The sequence below is a fragment of the Hippopotamus amphibius genome, chromosome 5 (genome assembly GCF_030028045.1).
Source record: "Hippopotamus amphibius kiboko isolate mHipAmp2 chromosome 5, mHipAmp2.hap2, whole genome shotgun sequence".
Classification (NCBI taxonomy): Eukaryota; Metazoa; Chordata; class Mammalia; order Artiodactyla; family Hippopotamidae; genus Hippopotamus; species Hippopotamus amphibius.
Genome location: NC_080190.1, coordinates 112,906,185 through 112,930,453, shown reverse-complemented (window position 1 = coordinate 112,930,453; position 24,269 = coordinate 112,906,185). Strand labels below are relative to the sequence as shown.

The window sequence follows — 24,269 nt, the reverse complement described above, 5'->3', positions numbered from 1 at the left end:
CTGGTGTGAGTGACTTCTATAGCTTCTGCACCCACATGTTCTAACTTGTACTGAGCTGCTGTTTATAATGCAGGTGTTAATTACCTACTTAACAAATCATAGCTATTTACTTTCAACAGTGAATACAACTTAGTTTCTCCCAACTTATAACTGTTTTTCCTGCTGACTAGGGTTCCAAGCCCCTGTGACTTCCCTCTCCTTTGAAAATAACATTAAATTCACTTTTGAAGGGAATACATATAATGGCTCCTTGAGTGTTCTCAACTCTACCTCTCATTAAAGACTGGACCCTTTCATTGAATAATGTAACTGAATTGTATTAATTTCCTAGGGCTTCTGTAGCAAGACACCACAAACTGGGTGACCTAAAACAACGGAAGTTTATTCTCTCACAGTTCTGGAGGCTAGAAGTCTGAAATCAAGGTGCCTAAAGGCTCTAAAGAGGAATCCTTCCTTGCCTCTCCCTAGCTTTTTTTTTTAAATAAATTTATTTATTTATTTATCTTTGGCTGCGTTGGGTCTTTGTTGCTGCCCTCGAGCTTTCTCTACTTGAGGCAGAGCACAGGCTCTAGGAGCACAGGCTTCAGTAGTTGTGGCATGTGGGCTCAGTAGTTGTGGTGCACAGGCTTAGTTGCTCTGGGGCATGTGGGAACTTCCTGGACCAGGGCCTGAACCCGTGTCCCCTGCATTGGCAGGCGGATTCTTAACCACCGTGCCACCAGGAAAGTCCCACCTCCCTAGCTTTTGATGGCTGCTATCAGTCCTTGGAATTCGTTGCCTTATAGCTGCGCCACTCAGTCTCTGCCTCCGTTGTTCCATGGCCGTCTTCCCTCTGGGTGTGTCTGTGTCTCTCTGGATTTCTTATAAGGATACCAGTTATTGGATTGAGGGTCCATCCTAATCAAATATGATCTCATCTTAACTAATTACATTTGCAAAGACTATTTCCAAATAAGCTCATATTCTGCAGTTCTGGGTGTACATGAATTTGGGGGGACATTATTGAACCCAGTATGCTGACTGTCCCAAAGGACTAGACCTTTATCTGTACCAAACTTACCAGTCAGCAACATCCACAGACATGGGCTAAATGGCAGTTTCATAGGAAAGAATGTACTAACTTCAAACAAGAAATGGTAAGAGTAAAGTTCTTCTACCCCTAACATTATATACCAGTTAATAATCCTGCCCCAAACTCTAGAGTCCATGTTTTTTGTTTGTTTTGGTTTTTTTGTTTTGTTTTGTTTTGTTTTTCATTTGTCAAGACAGAAACATTTATTTCTCTTACTTGGCAACAAAGAAACCCAGAAATTTAATCTGTGTTGATACATGTATGTGTGTTACTTGATCTTTCCCGTGGGTCCCCACCTCACGATTTGAGTAAACTTGTGTCTTTTCCCTTTTGTTCTCCATTGTGGCCTCTGTTCCTTTTAGTACATAAATGCTGATTTGTTCTGGACAAAAACCCTATCACATTACAACCTGGCAAATCTTACCCAGATTTAAGAAATGGTTCTGTCCCTTTAGCATTGTAGATTATTTTTGTTGTCATTTTCTTTCTTGAGTAGATTTTTTTTTAATTGGGGTATAGTTGTTTTACAATGTTGGGTTCGTTTCTACTGTACAACAAAGTGGAGTTCCCTGTGCTATACAGTAGGTTCTCATTAGTTATCTATTTTGTACATAGTAGTGTATATACGTCAATCCCAATCTCCCAATTCATTCCTCCCCCACTTTCCACCCTTGGTGTCCATGCGTTTGTTCTCTACATCTGTGTCTGTATTTCTGCCTTGCAAACCGGTTCATCTGTACCACTTTTCTAGATTCCACATGTATGTGTTAATATATGATATTTGTTTTTCTTCCCAACTTACTTCATTCTGCGTGACAGCCTCTAGGTCCATGCACGTCTCTGCAAATTAGGGTCCATGTTTTTCTAAATGTACTTGGATCATAAAAATATTGGCATTTCTATAGGATTTTATAACTTCCAAAACACTTTCGTGCATTATGTAATTTCATCACCACTACAGCCTAGTTATGTAAATGAACTTGTCATGATCAGCCCCAGTCTATATTTGGCGAACCTGAGGCTCCATGTCTTGACTCCGGTCATGCAATTAATTTCATAATGCAGACCCAGGAGAAAGGTCAAGTCATCTGCCTCCTCATCCGGCATTCTTTCTACTGCCAAGCATGTGAAAACGTTTAAAGTAATGACTGTCAACTGCGGGCTGGGGGAGGAGGCCTAGGAGGGATTAGAGACCACTTCCCCATCATCTGTGAGGCTTTTTTATCACTCACTGCATCCACCCACCCTAAAACCTCTGAACAGTGTTGACAATCCCCACAAGGCCTAACAGCTCACCCCTGCTTCCAAAACAGATCCACTGGTTAAAAATCTACAGAAGAGCCCCCTAAGCTGGTTTTTCTTAATTTAATTGCTTGGATTTGTGTCTGAGGTCAGAGCTTCTCAAACTTAAATGTGCATTTGAATCACTTGGGAATCTTGTGGAAACAGATTCTGATTCAGTGGGCCTTTGGGATGGAGCCCGAGAGTCTGCATTTCCAAACATCTCAGTGATGCTGCTGATTCGAGGACCACGTTTGGATTGATAAAGTCTTAAGTAGCCTTCACGATAGAACCCATGAAGGACTCAATACAGATAACAGAATGAGTCTATGTGATCATAGAAAATGTCCAAAACAGACAGGTACAAACAGCAGGACCCCTTTGCCCAATAAACATCTCCTTAATCCTTAATAAGGACAGAAGTGCTCGAGCCCGTTCGAATTATGGGTCTCCCATGGTTGCTGTCAAAACAAGCCAAACAGGAGTCCATGAAAGGCCCTTGTTTGGGATGCTTGGCTTCATGCCATGAAGAACACCTGTCATCCACGCAACAGAAGCATCTGTGAGCTGCTGCTGCCCACTGGCCCGGGGATAGAACAGCAGCCTGCCCCCAGGAGCAGGTATCAGGTGAACTGTGCAAGTTCTCTGCAGTCAAGGCAGCATTTGGCTCCCATCTGACTTTTCCCTTGGCAGAGCTGCTTCGTTTCAGCTTGACCCTCATATGTCTTCTCTTTTCTGGCATTCCATAATGTAGTCTTAATGATGTTGACCCCAAAAGTACTTTCTAGAAGAGGTTTACTGCAGAGATTCATTAAAAGGAAGAATAATGATTGCATTACGGCCTTTGTTGTTTTCTTTCTTTAAAGCTGCTGGGATACAGCCTTTAGATATGGGGATAATGGTAGAATAAATCCTTGCACTTCCCTGTTAATGGTGATTGATGAGCTGATGAGGCCGAATAGGTGTCCAAGGAACACAGCCAGGTTTTAATGGCTCCTTAATTCTGGAAATGCAGAAGACTTCCTTGCAGAAATTGGAAGTTAGAGTGGGTGAGAAATAATTCAATAAATGAGCATGCTTTCAGAAACCAGCCAGCATAAATGGGTTCTTAAACTAGTCTTTGCCCTGTGTGATTTCAGAATGTACAGTTAGGGTAAAATTTTATAAAAGAAAATAGTTCTGGCAAATAATATAGTGTGTCTCATTCTGTTTTCATGTACCAAGAAACTGTGATTTAACTCTAAGAGAGGAATTTATGTTTCTATTTTGAAACCGGAAGTTCTTATTGGAATTTTTTTAATATGAGGAAATACCATTTTCAAAGACAAATGATGATTTAAGTCAAGGATCATGTGGAGTTTTCTACCTGTATGATTTAATAATGGAGATTTGTCAAGGCTACCCAGTCCTCTGATAAACTTAGTCATAAACATGGCAGAGTCCTAGAGTCCCCATCTGCACAGCAAGTAAGGTTGAAATTCCACCTTATATAGTGGTCCCTCGGCATCTGCAGGGGATTGATTCCAGGACACCCACAGACACCAAAATCCACGGATGCCCCAGTTCCTTAAAGAAAATGCTGTAGTACAGCCAGCCCTCCCCATCCGGGGATACAGGACCCGCGGATACAGAGGGCCAACTGTAAATATTTTTTATTTATTTATTTATTTATTTATTGGCTGCACTGGGTCTTCGTTGCTACACACAGGCTTTCTCTAGTTGCAGCGAGCCGGGGCTAATCTTCATTGCAGTACGCGGGCTTTTCAGTGCAGTGGCTTCTTTTGTTGTGGAGCATGGGCTTTATGCACACGGGCTTCAGTAGTTGTGGCATATGGGCTCAGTAGTTGTGGTGCACAGGCTTAGTTGCTCCACGCATGTGGGATCTTCCCAGACCAGGGATGGAACCCATGACGCCTGCATTGGCAGGTGCATTCTTAAACACTGCACCACCAGGGTAGTCCCTGTAAATATTTTTATAATATATTCTCTTCTCACCCTTTCCTACTGCCCTTGCAATGGAAACTTCTCTTCTTGTCTTCATTTGCACCCCTACCATATTTGTCCCACACATCCTAGTTTGTGCTCTTCCTAAATGCAAAGCTGAGCATGTCATTCCCTTGCTTAAAATTTCTATGGCTTTTCCTCCAGACGGCAGTGTCCCCACGCTTTAGCGAGCATCAGAATCACCTGGAGGGCTTGTGAAAACACAGGTTACTAGACCTCTCCCCAGAGCTTCTGATTCAGTAGATGCGGAGGAGTGAGGCCTGAGAATGTGCATATCTCACAAGTTACCACATAATGTTGATGCTCCTGGTCCAGGGACCACACCTTGAGGAAAACTGGTCTTCGGAAGGAAACCCACCAAAGTCTCCATCAATGCACCCAGCGCCCTTCCAAGTGTGTCCATTGCCGAACTCCCCAGAAGCGCCCCAACCCCACTCAGCTCTGCCTCCACCTGCAGCCACTCACACCAGACTCCTCCGGTCCCTGCAGCCAGGGCTGTCGCAAGCGTGTGAAAGTTTCCTGCACAAGTGACAGAGGCATCGTTCACCTTCTAATCTCTTTGTTGGCATCCTCTGGAGTGGACCAGTGCACAGCCTACACCCTCACACGCAGCAGCCCTGAATCACCACGTATGCCCCCAGCCATACAAAATTACCTGGAACTTTCTGAGCAAACCACATGGTCTGGGCTTTGAGGCTTCACTTATCCCATCCTCTCAGCCCATCGGGCCCTCTAAGCCCTTTTCTGTGTGGAAATTTCTACCCATCCTTTAAGGCCTCCCTCATGAAAAGAAGATCTCTGATTAGAATCGTCCTGAGAGCAAAGGAAATATTTTTCCAACAGGAAAAAGAAAGGTGTTATAGAATCTGGATAAAGCTGTAAATACTCCAGTGTTCAAAATACTCTGTGTTCAAAATCTGTTTTTTCTCCCTCAGGTTTTCATGAATTATCTTTTCAAAGAACTAGCAAATTAAAGGAGAATAAGAAGGGGAAAAGACAGGGAAACTTCTTTTCATATTTTTATTTTGTTTTAGGTCTTCTCACATGTAAGATGTTTATTTATATGGACATGGTATTTTAACAAATTGTACTTGTAAAGAAATATTCAATGGAATCTGCAACATTTGTCAGTTTACACTTTTATGAAGTGTTTTGGTGACTTTCCTATGATGTTTTACTTGGTTACGTGAAACAGTGATGTGTGTATGTATGTACTTTTTTCTTGTTCTTTGATATTCTCTTTTATTGAAGTATAGTGGTATGTGTGTACTTCTTAATAGATAACCTCAATTGTTAATTCTTCTCAATGGCTTAGCATTTATTGCACAAACCTGAATCCACCATATCTATGCATGGAACTATCACTTTATTCAATGGTTGGATTAACTGAGGCTTCAAGTCATACTCAGAAAAAAAAAAGTGATATTGAATGAATACGGCACTTTTCTTTCAGAAAATGTACCCTTCTGTGAAGGTGAAGCCCAAAGCTAATATATAGTCAAAAGCAGGCCTCTCAAAGAATAAGGTGGAAAAAAAAAAAAAGCAATCTGCTTAACATAAAGAAAAAAAAACCAGAAAGGATTTAAAAAATTACAGAGGTTAACCTAGGAAAAGATTATGTTGCTGAAGTTGTAAAGTTGGTCTGTTATCGCAAAATGGGATATTTGTAATATGAATTTCTATTGTTAAAAAAAAATTCTATTCCTGGTTAAATCTTTTAGGCTGACTTTGGACCATGTAGAAGCAAGAGAAAATGACTAAGGACCTATCTTATTTTTCTTGGATGATTAGACAGTATTTGGTTTCTTTAAGGTCTATTCTCCTTTCCTCCAGTCCCTTCTTTTTTGGTTATTCATTTATTTAAAATAGATTTGTGAAGCGTCTGCTCTATGTTAGGCACTGTAAGAAATTCTATAGAAAATAGGTAGTCATTCCCTTCCGTAATTCAGAAATCCTGTTGGAGAAACAAAACTATCTTCTGTGAAATTGTCAAATGATTAGTCAAGAAGGATGTTATGGATGTAACAGATCAAAGCTCTGGCCAACTGAAGCTAATCCAGGGCAGGGAGAGAGACAACTTTATTGGAAGGAACTGTTCCAAAGCAGAAACTATGGGGCTTTCTCGCTCCTCCTTCGGGGAAACTGCCATTAATGTGACTCCATCCAAGCAACTGCAAATCTCCAAGTCTCTCAGTTCAAACTTCAGATTTTCAGGAGGAAGAGAAGCTGATGGGGCCAGCCTGGAGCAAAGACTGTCCCCTGCATCAACATTCCGAGGAGGTAAGGTTGCCAGATCAAATACAGAATGCCTAGTGAATTTCATATAAATAACAAATAATTTTTTAGTATAGGAATGCCCCATACAAAAATTTGATTTGACCTAACTGGGCATCCTGCATCTTTATTTCCTAAATCTGGCAATCCTGCAAGGAGGCAACTCTCTGAGCGCAGGCAAGGCTGCACAGGGGGAGACCTTGTGAATTTGAGTAACTGCAAAAAGTGTTCATGACACCTTCTTTGCATTTGATAACCCAAGAAATAGAGGCTGCAAGCATTCAGAGGACAGAGGCCAGTGTCATCCACAGTGTCAGGGACAGCTTCCTGGAAAAATGACAGGATTTGGGCAGATGGAAGACAATGGAGGAGGTAGTGCCTGATGGGATGAAAGGGAATGACATGCCCAGGAAGCCATGAGGGTCCCTGCCTGGCTGAAGGGGGGAGAATTCAAGCCAATTCAACCACAAGTGTGAGTAAAAAGGAATGGAAAGATGAAACTGGCTGGAAAACACATGAAAGGAAAACAGTCTTTATAGGGGTCTGAAAATTTGACTCACTTACGGATTCCCCACCCTACACTGGGAATGAATCCCAATGGCATGTAATTAACAAGCCCTTATTTATGTTTTTTGAGAGAATATGTGCTGATCTTTTTTTTTCCCCTTGACCACCTTCCCCAAGTTCACTTCAGCTCAACTAAGTGGAAGACGAGGCATCTTAGGAGCTTGGCAGCTGTTAAGATAAGTCCAACCTAGGGAATTCTTGATTCATTTGCACCAAGTAACAGAACCATCTCTCCTTAGGGCTCTCCGAATTATGCCATGCATATGAATACGCTCTCTTTGTAGGATGTCAAAAAAGACCATCATCTAGGCATTGGAGTCACACAAAGAATGAGGAACTGGATTCTTCTTAAGATCAACAGGAATAAATGTATGACTAGGGAAGTTCTCAAATAATTATAATAATTAACATTCAGGGAGACTTCCCTGGTGGTCCAGTGGTTAAGACACTGCACATCCACGGCAAGGGGCACAGGTTCGATCCCTTGCTGGAGAACTAAGATCCCACATGCCATGTGGCATGGCCAAATAAATAGATGAATAAATAAATAAATAAAAATAATTAACATTTCTTAGCACTTTAGTTTGCAAAGTGCTATCATGTATTTTATCTTATTTGTTCTTGTATTAGAATTCTCCAGAGAAATAGAACCAATAGTATATATACACACACACACACACATATACATATATAGGTGTGTGTGTATATTTATATACATATAGAGAGAGACAAACAGACATTAAGGAGCTGGCCTCGCACAATTGTGAGGACTGGGAAGTCTGAAATCCACAGGGCAAGACAGCAGACTGAAAATTCAAGGTAAGAGTTGATGTTTCAGTCTTGAGTTCAAAGTCCACAGAGCAGGCCAGGCAGATTGGAAACTCAGGCAAGGTTTCTGTGTGACAGTCTTGAGGAAGAATTGCTTCTTCTTTGGAAAACTTGTCTTCATCTTAAGACCTTCAACTGATTGGATGAGGCCCACCCACATGGTGGAAGGTATTCTGTTTCACTCAGCGTCTACTGATTTAAACATTAATCACATCTAAAAAATACCTTCACAACTTCCAGACTGATGTTGTATCCAACAACTGGGCACCACAGCCTACCCAAGTTGGCACATAAAATTAACCAGCACAGTCTTCAGAACAACACTCTATAGGTAAGCAAAACAAGTATTTATTTTCCACATTTTCTGTATGGGAATAATAAGTCCCAGAAAAGCTAACTGTGGTGCCCAAGTCCTCAAAACTAATAGAATAATCAGAACCAGGATTCAAACTTGGACTTGTCAACTCAAAGTCCCATACTAGTGCCACCCCTCCACCCACCAGGCACAATAGAATCCCTGAATCTTTGTTTCTTGGTGATTTGATAGGGATTGCATTGAATCTGTAGATTGCTTTGGGTAGCATAGTCATTTTCATAATGTTGATTCCTCCAGTCCAAGGACATGGTATATCTCTCCATCTGTTTGTGTCGTCTTTGATTTCTTTCATCAGTGTCTTACAGTTTTCTGAGTACAGGTCTTTTACCTCCTTAGTTAGGTTTATTCCTAGGTATTCTATCCTTGAATCTTTGTTTCTCTACCTATAAAATGAGACATGGCATACTTCAAGATTTCTTCTAACTTGAGTGTTCTATGATTTATTTTTTTTTACAGTCTAGGTATCAAATTAAATGAAATCCTGTTCTAAGGATACACTCCACTAATTCTCTTTCTTATGTCCTTCCCCCCAGATCTGTTTTTCACACACTAAAGAGAAGAGTCTAAACATTTATGCTGTGCTTTCTTGGAGTTAGGCTGAGCACTCTAAAGAAAAGAGCCAAAATTCCTGACCTTCAGGGACCAATAGAGGCAATAATGTTTGTGTTTCACCAAGCTTGGCCCATGTCCATTTTCACTCTCTGGCTCCTGAAGACTTTGTAGGAACACATTACCTACAAAGAGGTTGTCTAATCACTGGACTGGGTGTGAGATTAAAGGTGTCTCCATCTCACTGTTGCTCCTTTCTTTGCAGAGTTACTGTGAATGAGATTAAAGTTCCTTTCACCAGCCTTCTACCTAATGACTTGCTTCCTAAAATCTAATCTTTTAAAATAAGAAATACATCATGGATAGTGAAACGCAGCTTATTTCAGGAGATACCAAGAAAATATTACAGCAGTATCTCTAGTCATATGATAGCCAAAAACGTCTCAAAAAATTGGTTTTGTACCTGAGCATAAAAAACCAAAAGAAAAATTTGATAGTATGTAGAACTAGATTGCCTCTCACATCCCACCCCATCCCAGATGAAAAGCATCCCGCAGGCTTCCAGCTGACATCAGCTTGTGTGTGGATGACTAAGTCTTTTGAAACCCCTCATTCAACAGTCCACAAATGGGGTGGAGGAGACAGAGTGGGGGATTGAATTCCTGGTTCCTGTTACCCATGGGTGCAGAATAATTAAAAATCAACTGAACCTTTCAGCAATGCTCATTCTTCACATGAGTCATGTGGTGTTAGCCCATAAGCGATTCATGCTTATATATGCAAATCATCAGAGAATCTCTTTTGTCCTGGGAGGGCAAGGGGATATTTGGGAGAAGAAAGAGCTAATCATCAACCAAGGGCCCCAGCCTTAGAGGAGAGCACCACGGTTTCAAGGAATGTGAGATATTAGGACTGCAAACAGTCCTAGATGAGCTAGATGAATCTTCCTTTGGTGCAAATCACAGGGTTTATTTTCTGGTTTGCTGAGTCAAGTAGTCTTCTGGGAAACAGCTAGAAATAGAAGATAGGTAGATGAAAGTAAAAAAAAAAAAAGATATTTTTACCTACTTCTCACTTCTTCCCTCAACAAACGGTTTGGTCTTTGGCTTACAGGCTCAGAACTGTCATTGTGCTTTGCCCTTTCCCTGAAAATAGAAAAAGTTTCGTGTTTCTAACAATGCTCATCACAGGCCTTCTTCCTGCCAACTTAAATAAGTTGATTCTTTCCTGAAAATTCATATCATCACGTTTCCCCATGTTGTTTTCTACTGCTGATCAGGTTTTTTTTTTTTTTAACATACTATATTCCACTAAGAAGATAAAGCGGAAGTGCTATATCATTAAGAACTTATAACTCACTCACTTTCACCTCTCTGCACATATTTGTTAAAGAAGGAAGGAGAGTTTGGGGGAGATGAGAGAGAGGAAGCACCTGCACTGACCTCAGTGCAAGGCATCCAAGTTCCCATGTGTTTCGGGGGAGTATTAAAAGTTGGTGAATACAAAGTAGATTATCACTCAGGAGGCGCAAGCTTGAAAACTTTCTGCATATTTTAAGACTCAAGACAGGTCACATTCACCCAAAGCGACCTCGGTCTACCTCTTTTTGTTTTTAATTGCAGTATAATTGACATATAACATTGATTTAGTTTTAGGTGCACAACATAATGATTTGATATCTGTCTATATTATGAAATGATTACCACAATGCGTGTGGTTAATATCCATCTCTTCACACAGAAACAAAATGTTTTTCCTGTGATGTGACTGTTAAGATCTACTCTCTTCACAACTTTCACGTCTACAACACAGTTAATACCCATGTTGTACATCCCCAAGAGTTAATTTATTTTATTATTGGAAGTTCATACCCTTTGAGCAACCTCACCCATGTCACCCATGCATCCAGCCAACTTCAGTCCAATTCTTAAATATTGGCAAACTAGATGGTTCAGTCCTAAGGCAAATAAGCTACAGTTTTCTGAGTTTGGCATGCAGACCACTGGCTAGGTGAAACAATGTGCTTGAAAGTCTTTAAAACATGAACATGAACTAGGTCTGCAGTTTTATTTAAATGGGGGATAAGCAGTTTGTGTACCTTATTCCCTCCCAGTGCTGACCAAAGGCGTTTTTCAGACATATCTCCAGAATTTCTTACACATACAGTACTTTACATTTTATAGGTGCTTCACGTGCTTGATCTAGCCTGGTCCTTAACAGCCCTGAGGCAGGCAAGGCCAATGGGAGACACCTTGTTTTGCAGTTGAGGGCACTGAGGTTTGAAGAGGAAACTGGCTTGTCCACGTGGCCAGGAGATAGGGCTGTGTGTTTTAATTCCTGGTCCTGTGTTCTTTCCACCACAAAACACCCACTATCTTCAAAGGATATAAAATCAACAACTTGGTAAATAGAGGCAGATCTCCAACTGCCTTCCTTCTCTCACAAACAGAAATCAATGCAACCAGTGCTGGGAGCCCTATTCTTAACTCCGTGTGATCCCCTGAATGTCTGTGTCTAAGTAAAGAATTAAATCATTATTCAGGCAATGCAAAAGGGAAGAAAAGTGTTATCCAGAAAGAATGTCTATTCCCAGTAACTAAATGCTTGGAACATACCAGAGTGCGATGTTGTACAAAGACTTCCCATTTGAATTTTTTATTTCTTAAGAAACAAAATTATATTTTGGCAATTCAACCAAAATAACAGGCTCAGCTGTGACTTGTCCTTGGTTTGGTTTGCAGACGTGAATGGTATTAGCAAAATGTTTTAGTTTAGAAAGAGAATCGCCAAATGTTAGAGATGAAAGGAATCTTGGAAATGATGTAATCCAAGTTCCAAAGGGGTTGACCGATATCACACAGGTAATTGTTTGGAATTTCCACTTCATTTGCAATGTACAAACATAAGTCTATTTGCTGGAGCCAAAACGCCAGCTCTGGAGGCTGGTTATTAGAGGTGACAGGATTAAAAACCTAACTTGTGCATGGTTATAATAAATGAAGCAATTCCTAAGTGCCATAAGGGTTTGCTGTACTAAAGTAAACATCCATGTTTTCAAGTGTATCCTGTAGCTTAGAGCAAAATTTCACATTTGCTCTATTTATTGTGCTAAAAAAAAAATCTCTACAATAAGACAATAATCTTGCATTTGGCTTATTGCATCACACATCATCCTTAGTATATATTGAATAATTTGTCTAAGGTACTGTCTTTCTGGGAGAACTCCAAGTTTCACAAGATATTTAAAATAAGCCATTCCTTTACGCTGAAAGCAAATGGGTTTTGACAGATTGAATTTGAACATGACACAGAAAATAATTCACTGCAATACCTTATGTTTTCTTTAACATGAATGTGAGGTTGCTAAGGGCTTGAGTGTTTGGATTTTTTTTTTCTTTAGTAATTCCTTTTTTTCAAAATTGTCCTCCAAATCATGCTGTGCACATGCTAAATTTTCAGGTGTTAAAAATAGCCATGTTCATTAAGTTGCCATCAACCAGACCATAGACTGCATTAGAACTATACAATGTTCATTATTTCCCAAAATTAGATACCAAAGTAAAATGACCTATGATCTAGCTCGGATTGTGGAGTCAAGGAAAACTGAAGGTCCACCTCGATCTTCCACTCTGTTCTTTGTCTACAAGGTTGGAAGATAGTAGAATGGTTTCATTTGTATTTCTGCTTTTCTCTTGCTCCTGGAGGTGATAAAACTAAATAGAATGCATCCAAAATGGGCAGGTGAACAGATAAGAAGATATGGAAAATCTAGAACATGGACTATCAGAGCAAGAACGATGGCAGCAATCCCAGTACTTCAAATGCCCAAAGGTATATCAGCAACAGTGTGACCTTCTAGAAAATGCAGAGGGACCGAGTTCCCTATGGCGAGAACATAAGAGTACATGGAATCTGAGCAATGCTTCCTAAGAACATTTAAGTGACAGAATATTGTCAATGGCCCCCTTCCATTGGCCTCTGAGGGCAGAGCTTCGAGGTGAGCATTCCGAACTTGTCCTTAATAAACCCTCTGAATCCATTATCCATGGGTTTATCTAAACCTTCTTGAGGGGATTTCTAATTTTAGCCTTCACAGTCTCTTGGAGTAGATGAAGAGAACCTTTATTCTACTGTCATTCATTGATCCACATTTTTAAAGGAACTGCTGAAGTATGCTCAGGTAAAAAGTACTTAGTTTTGTTTAAGAAAAAAAAATAGAACACTAGTAATTAAGTACCGTTCTTTCAGTTAAGAAAACATAAATCTTAATATCTGCAGTGCATTCTGGAACAAACTATGGTTTTCCTTTATAGTGATTTAAGAGGAACAATGGGAGCTGGAAGAAAAAGAAAGAAAAAGCAATGAAAGTCTAAATGACGCATAAGAGGGAAAAGAGCAAGGGTTATTCTCCTTAGAATAACCCAGAAGTAGAGAAACTTAGAAGGATAAAGAGGAGAGAAGTTCAGAAGTCCTGCTGTCAGTTATAGATAATTTTTTCACAGTCTCATGTTAACTGAGCTGTGTGGCCTCAAGATATCTTCTCATTGTCTACTGAATGCTGAATTTCTAAATTAAACAGCGACAGGATATTTTTCTCAGAGCTACAAATAATAACTGAGACCAGTGATACCCCTTGAGGTCATTGGCAAAGGTCAGGTGAAACCAAGGCAGACCTAACCTAGGTAAGAGAGGTTTCCTACCTCACCAAGAATCGTTTGTTCCAGATGCACAATCTTTACTAAGCAAAGAAGTGCTTTATTCCATTGCCATCAAGCCTTCATCTTCATGCTTTGCCTTATCAATCTAGAACATTGGGTTACGGTGAGGAAATCCCTGCCTGAGCTGTCAACATGGTTTTATAGATCTCCCACATACCTATTGTCAGTCTTTGTCTTTCCAGACTGAAATCCTGTTCATTTCAGCCTCTAATACTATGAGTAATTTTCGTTTACAGTATTTAGCAACATCTGTGTGCCAGGTAATCTTCACAACGCCATGAAATAACTACAATTGTTGTCTTCATTCAACCGATCTGTAAACTGAGACACAGAGAGGTTAAGTAACTTGCCCAAAGTCACACAGTAAGCGATAAAGCCAAGCTCAGAGGTCAGAATGACTGACTCCAAAATTCAGTCACTGATCCTCTTTTTACTTCTCATTGAGTGCTTCCTCTTTCCTTCCACATCTGACATCGTGCTGCTATCTCTGCCCCAAGAGACCTGCCCCCAACGGAGATCACCACGGACAAGCCTTCACATTCTTCGTTATGAAACCTTTCTCAACTGAATGAAGTTAGCTCGTAATCTTCCTCTCCCTCCTAAGGCTGACCAGAAGGCCACATAGCCCAGCATGGAGGCTGTCTGACTTGGTTCTGCCTTCAGTGCTTACCACACAAATCGTACTTGTTCTATGAAAATATTGTTGTACTGAGGCCATATTATCTTTCCACCTATAGGTCTGCATTCGCATTTTTAGTTGTGGAATAAAACTTCTAGCAATCATGAATTTGTTCTAGCTTATATAACATGTATGGCAAATCATGTAAGGAAACATAAACTGGGTGGTTAAGAGAGAAAAATTACAAATAACTAAGAGAGGAGAGATGATTATTCCCAGAAAACTCTTCCCAAGGCGCCTAAGAAGAATGGGCAAGGAGCAGGGAGAATGGATTTTTTTCAAATGGCTTAGACGCTAAAGGTATATTACATTAGGCTTCTTTTTTATTATTAATTTTTATTGGAGGATAGTTGCTTTACAATGTTGTGTTATCTGCTGCTGTACAGCAAAGTGAATCAGCTATACGTATACATATATCTATATCCCCTCTTTTTTGTATTTCCTTCCCATTTAGGTCACCACAGAGCATTGACTAGAGTTCTCTGTCTATACAGTAGGTTCTCATTAGTTATCTATTTGATACATATTAGGCTTCGAAGTGAAATGAACTCATAAAAAGTGAATGTATTTGTATTAGTGGGGGAATTTGGGGTTGTAACGTTACCTTCTTGGAATACCTTTGAGCAAGACATCTCACTTAAGGCACGGTGCACCCATATTCTCCTAGCTGCCTAAGGAGCCAAGAGGCCTTGCTGACTTGACTTTCCTTTCTTTTCCAGATCTTGGCTATCGTGTCCATCTTGTTCATCGTGCTCTCCACCATCGCCCTGTCTCTCAACACGCTACCGGAGCTGCAGGAGATGGATGAATTCGGACAGCCCAACGACAACCCCCAGTTAGCCCACGTGGAGGCCGTGTGTATCGCCTGGTTTACCATGGAGTACCTTCTACGCTTCCTGTCCTCACCAAATAAATGGAAGTTCTTTAAAGGCCCGCTGAACGTTATCGACTTGCTGGCCATCCTGCCGTATTACGTCACCATTTTCCTCACGGAGTCCAACAAGAGCGTGCTGCAGTTCCAGAACGTCAGGCGCGTGGTCCAGATCTTCCGAATCATGCGTATCCTCAGAATCCTGAAACTCGCCAGACACTCGACGGGCCTGCAGTCCCTGGGCTTCACCCTCAGGCGGAGTTACAACGAATTGGGCTTGTTGATATTGTTTTTGGCCATGGGGATCATGATATTCTCCAGCCTGGTATTTTTTGCCGAGAAGGACGAAGATGCTACCAAGTTCACCAGTATCCCGGCCTCGTTTTGGTGGGCCACCATCACCATGACCACTGTGGGCTACGGTGACATCTACCCAAAAACGCTATTAGGGAAGATCGTGGGAGGCCTCTGCTGTATCGCGGGGGTTCTGGTGATCGCCCTTCCCATCCCAATCATTGTGAACAATTTTTCCGAGTTTTACAAGGAGCAGAAACGCCAGGAGAAGGCCATTAAAAGGAGAGAGGCCCTCGAGCGGGCCAAGAGGAATGGAAGCATCGTTTCTATGAACCTAAAAGACGCCTTTGCTCGCAGTATGGAACTGATAGACGTGGCTGTGGAGAAGACAGGAGAGTCGGCCAATACGAAAGACTCCACGGATGATAATCACCTCTCTCCCAGCCGGTGGAAGTGGGCCAGGAAGGCTCTGTCGGAAACAAGCTCCAACAAGTCTTACGAGAATAAGTACCAGGAGGTCAGCCAGAAAGACTCCCACGAGCAGCTGAACAACACTACTTCCTCCAGCCCACAGCATCTGAGCGCCCAGAAACTGGAGATGCTGTACAATGAGATCACCAAGACGCAGCCTCCCTCTCACCCGAATCCCGACTGCCAGGAGCAGCCCGAGAGGCCGTCTGCGTATGAAGAAGAGATAGAGATGGAGGAGGTGGTCTGCCCGCAGGAGCAGCTGGCCGTGGCGCAGACCGAGGGCATCGTGGACATGAAAAGCACCTCCAGCATCGACAGCTTCACCAGCTGCGCCACCGACTTCACGGAGACGGAGAGATCGCCCCTGCCGCCGCCCTCCGCTTCCCACCTGCAGATGAAGTTCCCACCCGACCTCGCCGGGATAGAAGAGCACCAAAGAGCCAGGGGCCCCCCATTCCTAACCCTAACCAGAGAGAAGGGGCCCGCGGCCAGGGAGGCCACCCCGGAATACGCTCCGATCGACATAACTGTGAACCTCGATGCCGGCGGGTCCCACGGTGGGTCCCACGGCCCCTTGCAGTCCGACAGTGCCTCCGAGAGCCCGAAGAGCTCCCTGAAAGGCAGCAACCCTCTCAAGTCCAGATCGCTCAAGGTGAACTTCAAGGACAGCAGAGGCGGTGCCCCGCAGACCCCGCCCAGCACGGCCAGGCCGCTGCCGGTCACCACTGCGGACTTTCCACTCGCTGCCCCGCAGCTCATCAGCACCATCCTCTTAGAAGAAACCCCCTCCCAGGGAGACAGACCCTTGCTGGGCGCTGAGGTTCCGGCGCATTGTCAGGGACCCTCCAAAGGGCTGGCGCCTCGGTTTCCCAAGCAGAAACTCTTTCCTTTCTCATCCAGAGAGAGGAGGAGCTTCACGGAAATAGATACGGGCGAAGACGATGACTTCTTAGAGCTCCAGGGGACCACGAGGCAGGACAAGCAGGCAGACTCCAGCCCAAACTGCTTTGCAGATAAGCCTAGTGACGGAAGAGACCCTTTAAGAGAAGAGGCCTCTGTGGGCCCTTCCTCTCCACAGGACACGAGTCACAACTGTAGGCAAGACATTTACCATGCTGTTGCGGAAGTAAAAAAGGACAGCAGTCAAGAAGGGTGCAAGATGGAAAACCACTTGTTTGCCCCAGAAATTCATTCCAACCCGGGAGACACAGGTTACTGTCCCACACGTGAAACCAGCATGTGACTAGTTACAAAAGCAATAATAATAATAATGATAAAAAACAAACTTATTTCTTAAAAATGCGGTTAATAATGCCTGTGAACTAAAACGTGGGAAGCCCCCCCCCCAAAAAAGTGCATAAAATGTTATTTTTGCATGGCATGAACAGTTTAGTTTAAGTACTGTTTAAATAAAGAATCAAGACTGCATTTTGTAACAAACAAAAATGACTGAAGAACAGTGAACAAATAAAGAGAGCTCTGTTAGGAACTGGTATTCTGCAATGTCTGACATTTTTGATCCTTTCATTTCAGATTATAGACAGAATTTTGACTTTGAGCTTTTCTGTTACAATGAATTTTAGAATTTGCACATGAAAGGATGAAATGTCATTGCATGAGTTCATAATTGCGAGGCGCAAGGTGCTTTGAGCTTGCAAAATGCATAACTTTGTAAATAACGGGGCTTGGGATGCAAAAGTGTCAAGAACAGATGGAAACAGGTTTCTGAAACACAGGCACTTCCTTCACAGCTACTGCCTGGAGGAGCTGTACAGACTTCTTGTTGCAAAATTGCAACCTCTTCTTAAACCATCTCACATATCTTGCTTTGGGTTATAAAGCTCTTATAAGTACAGTTGTTTAAAGGAATACAGTATTTTTATTGACTTGTGATATAAGTCATAGGGTGCATTTTTCTTTTTTGCTTCTGCTTAGTTGTGCCATTTGAGGTTTTATTTATAAATCATGAAAATAGGCAAGATGTAATGACCAGATATGCAAAAACTTGGAATTGAAGCTTGAAATTTTGCCAGTCAATTATATACCCCTAATGTCATGGGGAAAAAGTATATATCATACCACAGCCTATTACCGAAATGCATTTTTTAAAAATCTGAACATATTTAAAAGGTGATATTATACAACTACACTTTTCTCTAATGGCACTCCACTTTTGGAAATCAGTTCTTAAAAAAAAAATGTATGTTGGCATCTAAAGATGACTGAATTTTCCACTTGTATCCAACATAAACTTTTCTATCTAAAGATAGAATGTAGATATGGCAAAATGGGAATTCCAAAAAGTGACTTTTGGCAAACTAAAAGCAGAGCTATATAAGTGAGACTGCCACCCCACCCACCTCCACCCCAGAGATAGAGTTGGGTTTGGAAATGAGTTAACATAAAAAGAACCCTGGCCTGATAATGGGTCACTCAGTATTTCCCAGTGGGGGAGGGGAACACTGCCACATGGGGAAGGCCACAGATGCCAGTAGCACCATCCAGTAATTACAGCATCTAGAAACACCCCTTCACGTTTCTAACACCCCCAAGAGGTGGAGGATTATCCTAGTTGAAAGCAATACTTCCAGCATTTTCCACTGAGAACAGTGAAATCCAGAGGCATTAGGATACTTGCTGGTGGTTGCCCAGTTGGTGAAGACTGTGCTGGAACCCAGGTCATTCGGATCCATTTTGCCTCATAGGAAGTCAGGGCTCTGGCTCCAGATATGCAACTACCTGATGGGTGATACTGGATGAGCCTTGAAAACCTCTCTTAGTCTCAGTTTTACCCCAATAAAAACCAAGACAAATTCTTTCTAAGTTACCTTAAGACTTCAAATTAATATGATTCCTTGATCTCTCAGGAATGTCCAAGTTTTGCTTCTGTTTAAAGTATTTTGTACTTGTATGTGGATGTGTGGGTGGGTGTGGGTGTATAGTTCAGGGAAAGTAGGAAAAAATACGGGCCAAATTTAAAGCACAACTTTTTGTTTAAGAAAAAGAAATTCTAAATTTTATTCTATTTTTAAAGGGAAAAAAACCCCAAATATTTAGAATCTAACTGAAGTCTTTAAGGAATAACATTTCTTCATTAACTAAATCTGGTTGTTATATCTCAGATAAGAAAACAAGTTTTGATCTTAGTTGAAATCCAAGCAGCTCTACTGCTAAAAATAATTTTAAACATTTCTTTTTCACTGTGCTTATTAGAATTTCCTAATGGTTTTTATGTTTGTTTCAAACACAACCTTTAAGAGTTTATGGTCATTAACCATTGATATTTACATTACTCATACTTATTTCAGTGTCTAAATGTTGCTCAGTTTTTGTAAATCTAGAGTGTCTGAATTTTCTATATATAGTTTTTCAGGTAAACAGATATATCTGCTGTTAGACAAATAGCAAATAAGTCATGAAAATTATTTTCTTTACATAGTCTCATGAAGCAGTTATTTTCTAATGTCTCTGTATTGATGAATCTCAATTTTTTAAAATTTATCTGATAGTTTACTAATGCTGACCTTCCTTGTGTCCATTAGGCCTTCAACTGAGAATCGTATTCCAGAACGCTTAATATTAGAAACATTGCCTAGATAAGGAATTCTAGACATTCCCCCCAAAAGCGTTCTCCCCAGAACTTTTCCCCTTTAATATTTTTTTAAGTTTTAAAGAATTTTCAAGAACATTCTATATGGGAAGTTTAACCTTCGATTCTTATTAGCCCCTCTGAGCCAAAAGTCTTTGGCTAGGAAAAAATAAAATAAAATGCTCCTCTAACAAAACCTTTGACTTTGTTGTTTCACAGGGAAGCACCAAGGGTTCCCAGAATGCACTTGTGCAGGGCTTCCTGAACCTTTTCAGTGAACTGCATGTACTGCAGAGAAAGACCATGTTTGCCAGAACTGGTCTGGGAATATACCAAGCACAGAATTCTTGCAAAGTCTTATGTTTTTTGTTAAAAAGTCATGAAAATAATGCAGTTTACTCCATAACATATGTTTCAATATAAAAGAAATGATGTTTTTTCTTACTTACCAACTAGTAAAATGGATACTCTTTTAACTTCAGAGACCTCTTTTGTACCCCCTGGAAAACACATGCCCAGTTTGAGGAGCACTGCATGAGTGGTGGGGCCATAGGCTGGTTCCCTGAGGGGCCCTGCAGGTTTCTGTTGCTGGAAGAGCCTGCTTATAGTCACCCAGCTCAGTGACCAGGGGCAAACGTCAACGAGGAAAGACTAGTTGAATGAACTCAAAATAACACAGTCCCAGGCACGGGTAATTCAGTTCTGCTGGCTTTCCTAACGGGTGTAACTTGCCATGAGATTGTTTTCGCTCAAAGCTTGGGATCGATCATAAGAGGATAGAAATGGGTGCATGGATATATGTCTTGGGTTGGGTCACAAATACAGGAGTGACACTCTGAATCCCTAAAGTTCACCTAATTAGTCTTTAAACATTTTCACTAGAAATTTCTCCACTCCAGCACAGCCAAAAGGCTTTGAAGCAGGGATTTAGATCAAGCGTTAGCCTGATATGAACTAGATTTGGTAACAAGAAGAACACATGCCAAGCGTCTGTTCCCATTAATTTCTTGTCAAAACAGTCTCACTGTCATGTAGACATGAGGAAAGTCAACAATTCAACTATTTTCTCTTAGAATTTGAAAAGAAAAAAAAAGAAAGCCTTACATATGTAGAGTATTTTAGAGTCTTTGGTCATGTTTAATCCTCACAACAACCTTCTGAATCAGGTACTATTTATCAATAAAAGACCAGAGAAGTTATGAATCTTGTTCAAGTTCATGCTGCTCACTGATAAATAGCAGAACAAGACCTTGCCCACATCCTCTGGCTTCAAGTCCAGCATTCCAATAAACTACAGGAAACTATGTTTAGTTAAGGAGGTTTTTTTCTACTAATATTCAAAATTATATAAATAAAAGCAGAGGTGCATTTATCATCATGCAGTTTGTTTAAAGCAGCAGTGGATCGTGCCAAATGGTAATGACTTGACATAAATGACAGTGACTGTCTTTAGCACATATGTTTGCTTATTCGGAATTGTGGTCATAAGATACACATCCCTGGGTTAAAGAGAAAAATTCATTACTCATGATGAAACATGACATACACAGTAAGCAGAGGGCTGAAAGAAGCCACTGATTTTCTAGAAGAAAAAAAAAAAAACTTTAGAACTACTTCTAATCTAAGTTCAAAAATATTGTCTAATAGAATTTGATTGGCATTTCACCATTCATTCAGTAAATACTATATAAGCACCCCTATACTCTATAGAAGGCATTGTGTTGGGTGCTAGGGTACAGCTCCCAGCCTCATGGAGCTTACTGCCTTGCCCATTTAAAACCAGGCTGAAGGGAATTCCCTGGCGGTCCGGTAGTTAGGACTCCGTACTTCCTGTGCTTCCACTGCAGGGGCCACAGGTTTGATCCCTGGTCGGGGAACTAAGATCCTGCGTGCCACATGGCACGGCCACAGAAAAAAATGAATACATAAATAATAAATAAATAAATAAAATCAGGCTGAGGATCATTTGAGTTACTAGAAAGTCTCTTCTGAGTATGGAAAAATCATTCAGTTATTAAACCAGGAGAGCATATGACAGGAACAAGTGAAATGCTTTTCCAAAGAACTGTTTTCCTAAGAAATAGCTGGATGGTGTAAATGGAAGTCTGATGCATTATTATTTTTGAATCACAGCTTATTTTTGAATCACAGCTTATTGAATCACATTATTATTACTGAATCACATTTGAGATAAATTGTTAATCTGATTGAGTAAAGTTATGGGTTGTCTTTCCTTACTAACCGATAAATTGAAAAATAATTTTTAGATATATTGCTTGTCAAAACAGCTAATAATAATCTATCACTAATAACTAGAGCAAACTTTGATACCAGTGGAAAAATCTGTAACAAATTTTATATTTTAATAGTGTGTTGATGGTTATTTGGTTAAAAACAAAGCATTTTACTGTTTTTTCTTACTTCCTATTGACTATAGGCAACATTTTAGTATCACTATTCTTTGTTTAGTGCTCTGAATTTCTAAATGGAAGATGTTTAAATTTCAGTAATCAAAAATTGTTTAGCTTGACTCAAGGGATTTATTCACTAAGGTCCATGTGAATTTGAAAACATATTAGGTATTTTTCCACTGCAACTGTCCTCACCCAAAGAGAACTAAAAAAAGAAAAGAAAAAGGAGACTACAAAATCTAGGTAAAAAAATGGAGACATTCAAAGGCCTATCCCTAATAAGAAAGAGGAAGTGTCTCAATTCCAAAATCTTGGTGAACATTCTATATTATTAAGTTAGCACTTATCACAATATAATGCTATTTTTTAGTGGCTCCAATTGCCATTTCTTCCACTTGACTTTTTAAAACAGCCTGACTTAATTTCATAAACCTTATTCACCATTAATGGTAAATCTCTTCCTTATTAAGTCTAAAAGACTTTTAACCTATAAATATACATGTAAATACAGGAAGGTGGGGGATTCTCTTCAGTAATAAGACAACTCAAGGCCAGCAAAAGATACAAATACCACCCAAAAAAAGGAAGAAAGACTAAGAAATATGTAGGTAAACTAAACATGTTTTTAAGCAGAGAAATTTATATTTGGTACGTCTGTATATACATATACATGTCTAATTATATATAATTTAGATTAAGTACTTATTAACATAAAATTTGCAATTGAGACCGTAATTCCAACTTTAATCTCTCTCCTGAAGAAATTATTTCTTATTATCTAACAGGTACTTCCATATTTCTGGGATAAAATATTTCATTCAACAAACATTTATTGTCTACCCTATGCCAGAAATTAACTTATGTACATTTCGTTCCCTCAGCTTTACAGTCTAGCAGAGATTTCATATTTAAAGAGATTATAGTTCCAAGTGAAATCCAGTTCCACAGGGTGAGCTGGAAATAGTATGGCAATATGTTTGAGTTTGTTGTCTGAGAATTTCTGTAACCCAGACTCAAGTCATTTATTTTCATTCCCTAATCTGGAATCAAATCTGGATGAACACTAACTAAGCTTTCTAAACATCCATGCTTAAAGTTATAGTAGCTGTCTGAAAGCTAGTGACAATTTATTTCAATGTAGATATTGCCCATTTCAGACAAAGGACATATGATTCTGGCACAATGTCGAAAATAATTGTTTTTATACTCCCATAACTATTCTGTTTGACTTTTTTTTAATCCTAGCCTGCCTCCTGTGGGAAAAGCCATCACCACCTGCAGCTGAGGAAAGCTTAATGCCAATCTGAGTAATATAGTTTATCTTCCATCCACAGTGGGCAGTGCCGGCAAGTGATACAGCTGAATAGCTTTCCTTTTAGTCGCTTTTGCTCCATTTCAACCTAAAAAGGCTTCAGATTGACCACCAAACAATATAGACTTCAGAATCAAGATTCAGGGAAGTAGACACAGAATAGTGGCAACAGAGGTAAATACACAGATTCTGGGAGAATGTCAGGAGCCCGCCATCCTTTTTTAGTCTCTATGTTGAGTGCCCTCTAGTGGTCAGTTTGAGAGACAGTGAAATTCTGTTTGCCAAGAAAGGATGTGGTTAGGAGGATTTGAAAGAAAGTTCTCTGTTTTCCACCTTCTATTACCCGTGCACATAGTCAAAATCATAACTATGTCTCAGATATTTTTTTCAGTAACCATTTCTTAGTTTTCTTTTTCTTATTCCAAAATGTCTGATAAAACTGTTGCTGCCCTCTGCACAGCACTTTCAAAATAATCCTGCCGCCTCCAAATCAAAACAAAATCACAAGATGAACTAAATATTTAGCACTGTCCTTGTCTGCACTCTGGATACACAGTAGTAAATGCTACTTTGACCTTTCTGCCATTAGTGAAAAGATAAAGAGAACTCAAAGTGGTAACTTTTTTTAAAAGTCACAGATCTGCGAAAACAAATCTATAGTCTCCATTCTACTTGAAGACTACAAGTAACCTGAAATATCCCTGAATTGTCCCTGGTGAAAAAAAATAGGGTCAACTTGCAAGCCATATGGGTTAGGCTATGATTTTAACCTGCAGATTATATTCACATCATAATGTTTAGCTGAAATTAGGAGGATTTTTGTAAAGAAAACAGATACACAGAAGGCAATCTGTTCTAATATTACCCAAATTACTTATCTAGCAAAATGTTATCACCAGAATTAACAAAGATGTATATACTACGGAAATCTCACTAAAGAATTTTCAAAATCTTCCTGTTCATTTCAAAGCCA

General features: G+C 40.3%; 1 protein-coding gene across 1 annotated transcript in view; it reads left to right on the top strand.

The window, feature by feature from the left end:
• The window catches only part of KCNB2 (potassium voltage-gated channel subfamily B member 2), a 383,426-nt gene extending 366,079 nt beyond the window's left edge, over positions 1-17,347 (top strand). Inside the window, exon 3 of the mRNA XM_057737185.1 lies at positions 15,068-17,347. Coding sequence (XP_057593168.1) covers positions 15,068-17,227 — 2,160 coding nt within the window. The 3' untranslated portion in view covers positions 17,228-17,347. The remainder of the gene's footprint in view (positions 1-15,067) is intronic.
• Positions 17,348-24,269: the final 6,922 nt, after the last annotated feature.